The sequence below is a fragment of the Phyllopteryx taeniolatus genome, chromosome 1 (genome assembly GCF_024500385.1).
Source record: "Phyllopteryx taeniolatus isolate TA_2022b chromosome 1, UOR_Ptae_1.2, whole genome shotgun sequence".
Taxonomy (NCBI): domain Eukaryota; kingdom Metazoa; phylum Chordata; class Actinopteri; order Syngnathiformes; family Syngnathidae; genus Phyllopteryx; species Phyllopteryx taeniolatus.
Genome location: NC_084502.1, coordinates 31,742,131 through 31,749,370, shown reverse-complemented (window position 1 = coordinate 31,749,370; position 7,240 = coordinate 31,742,131). Strand labels below are relative to the sequence as shown.

General features: G+C 42.5%; 1 protein-coding gene across 5 annotated transcripts in view; it reads right to left on the bottom strand.

Annotated features, from left to right (window-relative positions):
* Positions 1-1,099: 1,099 nt before the first annotated feature.
* Positions 1,100-7,240, bottom strand: part of bcl2l1 (BCL2 like 1) — a 53,945-nt gene continuing 47,804 nt past the window's right edge. For all 5 annotated transcript variants that reach the window (XM_061789247.1, XM_061789221.1, XM_061789265.1 and 2 more), the window contains one exon: positions 1,100-2,590. In XM_061789247.1, coding sequence (XP_061645231.1) covers positions 2,447-2,590 — 144 coding nt within the window. In that variant the 3' untranslated portion in view covers positions 1,100-2,446. The remainder of the gene's footprint in view (positions 2,591-7,240) is intronic.

Genomic DNA, 7,240 nt, shown 5'->3' with positions numbered 1-7,240 from the left:
GTTTTACTAAAGCAAGTCCCAAGTCTTGTGACTGACACACTAAACACTGTAGAGCTAGTACATCACTACTAGAATGCAGACTGCTGGAAAAGACAGCATAATCCACTGATTGCAGAGAACTGTCTCCACACTTAAACTCATCATGAGAATGTTTTTGTGCTTTGGTGCTGCAATTTTGCTAAGCAAGAGAGTTCAATGTGTTCGTGTGTGAACATTAGCATCCGTAGCCTCCTCGCAAGATAACATTGCCAGGCGCTAGTTAGTGATCAAGTTCCATTCCTATGGCGAATTTGTATGAAAGTCTGAACGGGCCATAAGTCCATCACTAACCTATGTGGTTATCATAATTACAGATATATTCATATATTAAACACTTGTGGGCCATAAATACAAAACAAATGCAAAATGGCTAGAAGGGCAGTAACTGAGTGTGCCTTCTTGTGCAGCATGACATTTAGACCAGTGCACAAACTAGTTCATTGCACACCGAAGGTAACCTTGGCATCGTTACAGTAAATATTTGTATGTAATATACTTCTAAGCCTTGTATGTAAAACAAATGAAAAGCAAAAGGTTGTACCCGAAAGCATACCTTCTTGTGTTGGTTGATAAATTATTGCGCACCAGTTCTATAAAATGCTGTAAACCAAGGACCCCATCACTCGCCATCTTTTTTGTCTTATTTGAATGAGGCACAAAACTGTGTTATTATTCCTTCTCAAAACATTCCTCAGAACTTGACACGTCAAAGATCTTTTGACCAGGTCTTCCCTCCCCTCTGGACCACATTACACTGGCAGGTTTGCGCACGATAGCAGGTGGGCCATCTACAAGTGACAAGTTATTTGGCGCCCTGACATCTCGAGGACTGCATAAGGGGGGACAGGGTGCCACAGCGACGGGACGTATCGCCAGAGTGATGGCTTCCACATCCTCAAAACATGCCCATCAAATTCAATTAGGCTGCTCAACTTCAGAGCATTAATCATGATGGTAATGATGACTGCTGGATATTGGGGATGCTGGTTAACCTTTGACTATTTCAGATTTTCAGAAGAAGATGCGAAGAAGCGCAAATCAAGAGACAAGCACACGTGACTGTGTCATAAACTTTTATTAACTGCTCATACTTGAAAATGTTAAACAGGGGGTGTTAAATGATCAGTGCTACCAACATTACAACTTTACATCCAAATATCTAACATGTTCATGCTGAGAGATGTCCTATCTGTGATGTGAGCTGCTACGTTTGCTGCATTCGTCAGCTACTGTCTAGTAAATGAGGACAACATCATCCCCCCCCCCCCCAACACAAACACACCGAGTTCTGGTTGACTGAAATTAAACTGTAAAATTAAAATAAAACTCCACTCAAAATTGAGCACTAAATCAGCTGGGAGTGTTGTGATTCAATTGTCTTAAAAATCCAAATATAACTTAAAAACACAAAATGAGCAAAATGTGAGCTCACGTTAGTTTGGGACCACCGTATCTGTCAGTTAAAATGTCTTCTCAAAAACAAAAAAAGCACCACTCATTACAGACTACCATGCGAGACTGTCGGAGAAGAGCGCAGCATTTATATATATATAAAAAAAAAAGTCGCTTGGCAGGAAGAAGCCATTCCACGCTCCTCCGGCAACCACATCCTGCCCTTCACTTTCCATATGGCACATCCAAGCTCGACTAGCGATGTCTGCCCGAGCCAGGAGCAGCGTGGACACCAGGAGAGTGCAGTAGCCAAGGCCGAAACCACGCAGTCATTTTGGATCGAGCTACGGGAACCTGTTACTTATAAGGGGCCTACTAAATCCATTAAAAAAAAAAATAATGACATTAACATATGTTCATTATTATATATTATGATCATTTGTGGTTTCAATGTTTTTGGATGCTTTATAACAGTTCCTCTTAGGATATACATACACCCCTCACAAAAAGCTCTCGATATTGGTTTCCGGTGAAATTTCTGGATGAACCTAAAGCCCATAACCCTTAAAGGTAAACTTTAATTTGACCTCCTCTAAAAGATTACCGTGCATTTTAAGTTCATCCTGAAATTGCGCCTGAAAGCCTTATATCCCAAACTTTTTGTGAGTAGTGTGCTGTATATGCTGGGCTGGTTCACATACTCTTGCGGTCCATCAAGCTTTAGCCTCCTCATAGGATGAAGGAAAAATAAGGACCTGCCTGAAACCATAACATTATGTGTTTATGCTGAGGTTAGTGGCAGGGGTGGAGGGGATTAAAATGAACACATAGACCCTCCAACTTTTTCTCACAACAGTCCAAAAACAACAAGGTAAATAAATTCTCAGTCCAACAAGTGATGGGAGAGGAGTCAACATCAGCAAACGGAACCTTCAATTCAACTTGAGTTGTGTATTTTTTTTAATGCGTGTACATGTGTGCGTGTATAATGAGGGCGGTGACGTCCACCCTCCCATCACAGGCGTTTCTGGGCGATGAGAGAGCCTACCACCACCCCGGTCACCAAGGTCATCCCGGCCAGAAGCCACTTCTTGAAACTCTCCTGGGAACGGCGGGCCTCCGCTGCCGCGTCGTGGCCAAAGATCTCAGCAAAACGCTCCTGCAGAACAAACAAACAAACATCAGCCAATGCAGGTTGAGAGTAACGGTTGTGTTGTTCGTTATGCAGAATTGCAACCATCTAAAGAACACCACAAACTGGAGACCCGTGAGTCCAATCAGCTGACTGTCATTTTATGTAGCCCATGAAACTTTAATGTTAAGATGCATATAGTTTTCTTGAAATTCTATTGTACATAACTATCAGTATGGACTCAAAAGCAGGGGTTGGCAAAGTATGGCCCTAATCCGGCCTACAAAGCATTTACATTAACAGTCCTGTAATATTAACTTAAATTTAATTTAATTAAAAGCATTTTTTTTTTTTACCTCATTTACAATGACTAGGCCCATCAGCTTTTTTAAAAATGAAATTTGGCCAATGAGCACAACACTTGGCTTACACCCGCTCTATAGTTTAGTACTTTATATCATTTGTAGCATTTGTACTTTGAAAGTACGACTGTACTTCAATATCTGCCTGCCACCATTTTCCCTTCTGATTGCAACACTATCCAATTTGAGGTAAAGGTTGACAACTGAATGCATGAGTCATTATTTAATGCTGAATTTTATACATTTATATCTTATCAGTTCTAAACTGTGATTTCCCTGCTTCACTACTGAACGGCGACCAGGAGAGGGCGCAATTCATGTCCAAGTAGTTTGCTGCAGTGCAAGTTTGGTACAGGAACATTTTCAACTATGCAAACTAAAGTCTGCAGTCCTGCTAATGGTGTAAAAAGTGAATTGAGTGACTTTCTACAGCCAGGGGATATTAAAATGTCAACCTTTTTGGTACCTTGGGAGTATTTATTTTTTTCCTATCTGCGGAACTGTGACCAGACTAACGTGGACATGCTCATATTCATAATTTATTTGGTTACAGCTCGATTTTCTGTTTGTCCTTGATGTTTTGCTCGGAGCCTCTTAAAGCAAGCCAATGTTCAGTTATTGGTCGTAAAGGGCCAGAGCATACAGTGCCGACAGCACTCTTGAAATGGCAGTTTCTGCCGCATCATTTCCATACCCAAAAACTCACCAAATACTGCAGGTGGGTTCATCTTACATCTCAAATGTAACCTCCAAAATTTGCTAGACGCACAATGAAGTCTCAAGAAGCCATGCTTCAATAATAATAAGCCAACCATTCTGGTTTGGTCATTTCTAAGAGTTCATCAAAAGCAAACTTGTCCTAGAGATTTTTCTACCAATATTGAATACCTGGCAGTTGGGCAACACTAAATTGTGGACAATTTTGCCTTCATCATTGTGCGGGGCCTTAAGATGGCAACAAAGTAAAAAGAGAAAAAAAACTTATAGTGCCGAGCCCGGACCTTGTGTGAGGAAGGTCGTCCCCTGAAGACAAGCCTGCTGGCAGAAATGTTTTGACGCAGTCACTCCACCCGTGCCGTTCCAATTTCCTTCTAGCTCTCCATAATTACGATTCCACGGTATGGCGCACCTCACAAATTTCACACGCCCTGATGCTGACGTGCATGAGAGTTTAATAAAAATTAACCTGTGTTGCGTGTTATATGCACAACTGCTACAACAGCGCTGTGGTCCATCATTGACTGACCATTTTCAGCGCATAGATGTGACGGTTGTCTTTAAAATTGCTTACTCAGGCTTTAAATTACTGTTGTACTGTTAACAGGACAATTTTTAATAAACATTTTAGGTAACCGTTAGTCAGGTTGGCTTCATACAACAACTGCCTACAGCTGTGTACAGGGCCTACAGTCACCATGGCAACACACTTACTGGCCACTAGTAAAGTAAAATAAAAAGTCCCAAAGGCCACCTCGATCACAATGCGTGGTAACGAACAACACCTTTTAGATACGTGGACAGAGCCGTATGATTAACTACAACCCCTTCCCTGCATCCCAGTAATGCTACAGCACATTCACTCAAGATGTTGACACTCTTTCCCAGCCCAAGCCCACGCATAGCCACCGCCCACTGAAAACATTTCCTGGAAATGAAAACGACTGAGCGCGTTTAGTGGGAATTTTCCACCAGTGGGGGGCGTCCGTTGATTTCACAATGGACAGCAGGCTGACTCACGAGTGGTGGTTGTAGTAATGATGCCCAATGTTCTCCTTGCAGGCCCCTAAGTGCCTTAAAAAAAATTGCAAGTCATCCTCAATTACTCAGACAAAAATGAGCTGTGACTAATTCTGAGTAGAGGGGCTAACAAGCAGGGGGAACATTCGGTTCTTGTATTGAAAACTGCAGGATGTGACTGTAGAGGAAGTTAGAGACGAGTGTGTCTGGTGATTGAGTCACAATGTTAGAGAGCCCACATTGCAGAATTATCATGAAAGCTCAACTGTTCATGAGTTATTACTACTTATACGTATTGTACCACTTTTACATTACATTGTGGTTTCACTGAGGTACTGGTCACTCAGGATATTGCAAGTCCGAGTCACTTGATCGCTGCCAATACAGAGTCCCAATCCTTTTTTTTTTTTACATTAATACTGGAGGCATGGTGGACAACTGGTTAGCACATGTGCCTCACAGTTCTGAGGACCCTGGTTCAAATCTAGCCTACCGTGTGTGATGTTTGCATGTTCTCCCCGTGCCTGCATGGGTTTTCTCCGGGTACTCCGGTTTCCTCCCACATCCCCAAAACAGGCAACGTAGGGTGATTGAAGACTAAATTGCCCGTAGGTGTGAATTTGATTGCAAATATGCTTGTTTTTTTATATGTGCCTGGCAATTGGCTGGCCACCAGTTCAGGGTGCACCCCGACTATCGCTCAGTTAGCTGCGACAGGCTCTAGCTCACCTGCGACCCTAGTGAGAATAAGCAGTATGGAAAATGGATGGATGGAATTACAGAATATGCCACAAACCAACCATATATAAAAAATAAAAATTAAGATCAGAGAATGACCAAACCCTGCATGTTACATAGTAAGGAATAGCAAAGGACAGCAAAGAGGCATTTGTCATTGATAAGATTCATGAAATTAGCGTTGGAAGCAAAAGGAAATATGTGAGCCATATATGCCGACCGGAGTTCATGATAATTCCCCCCAGCGGCGGTGTGCGACTAAATCAATTTACATCACATCTGCACATGCAGAATCAAAGAAAAATAAATCAGATTGTCGTAGGGATTAGAAAAAATACTGAAGCCTCGGAAAAACTAGGAAATGCAGCCGGTCTGATCACACTTCCTCGCTGAGTTCCAATATTGCATCTTGGGTAAAGGATGTGTGTTTAATGTATTTTCAATAGATGCTGCTGCATTATTTGTGAATAAGCATGGTCTGAGGATGTTCTAAATTTGTTTTCAGAGTGCGAACAAAAACAAGTGCGAACATATTGATAAATCACAGGTTTGTGTGTCAAACCGGCATATGCATGATTTAACACAAATCTGTGCATACAAGGGTGTAATACTATCCAACCATTTTCTGTACCGCCCATCCTCATGAGGGTCGTGGGCATGCTGGAGCCTATTCCCAGCTATCTTCGGGCGAGAGCCGGGCTACACTAATTAAATCTTATTTGGTCTAGCTACTGGTGGTGTCACAGTAGCAAGATTCTGACTTGGATACTATACCTGCATAAAGTACCTTGATGTGGGTACTGAAACGATACCACGGCAAAAATCTAAAACATCAGTAAAAGCAATGACATGAAACCTGAAAATTTCAAACACTTTCATTTGTACTAATTCAAAGCATTCAAAACATTACGATAAACTTGAAAATTTATGTAAGAATGGTACGGAAGCGTATTGCATTAACTTGGGTTAAAAAAACAACAAAAAACATGACATTTTTTGAGGGCTTTGGTTTTTTGAATACCGTAGTTTCACGACCATAAGGCATAAGTCTTATATTTTCTCCAAAACGGACGGGGCGCCTTATAATGCGGCACGCCTTGTGTGTGCACAGACTTCCAACATCTATAAATGTTGTGTGACGAGCGTACCACTTGACTGTTTTTTTTTTTTTTGGGTGACACTTTTTTGACCGCTTGACTGACTGGGAGAATTTCCTGCCGACACGCTGCTTATACAGAGGAAAAGCGGACATGGCTCAGGACAGCATGCGGACGTAAAGGGGGAAGGGTGCGTGAAGGAGGACGCTAAAGCCACGCTTAGGTATATAGCGCCGGAGTTTGCATTGTGTAAAACAGCATCGGTTTGGCAGGAAAACGAGCTTCGCCAAGTCAAGAAGACGAAGCTGAATTTCCACGGAAACAAGGCAAGGTGGGCCGAGTTGGCAATGGATTAATGACCAAAGAACAGCTGGGAGAAGCGTCTCTACAGTCACCATTTGACTGAGGGCAATAACGCTTGCAGAAGAAATTAAAATTGAACATTTTCAAGGAGGTCCGTCTTGGTGCTTTCGTTTTATGAAACGGCGCCATTTATCCATCCGGGCAAGGACTACCATGGCTCAGCAACTTCCGGCGGATTAAAAGGAAAAGATGGCGTGGGAGCAATGGATGACAGATGGCGAACACAGTTTTACCAAGACTTGGAGGCAACGCCGGGCGACTTATGCCACCATATGTGAATGGATTGTGGATGCTTGGGCTAACGTGTCTGCTTGCACTGTTGTTCGAGCTTTCGTAAAAGCCGGCATCATTTCTGAGGAGCCACACGGCAACGAGACTGA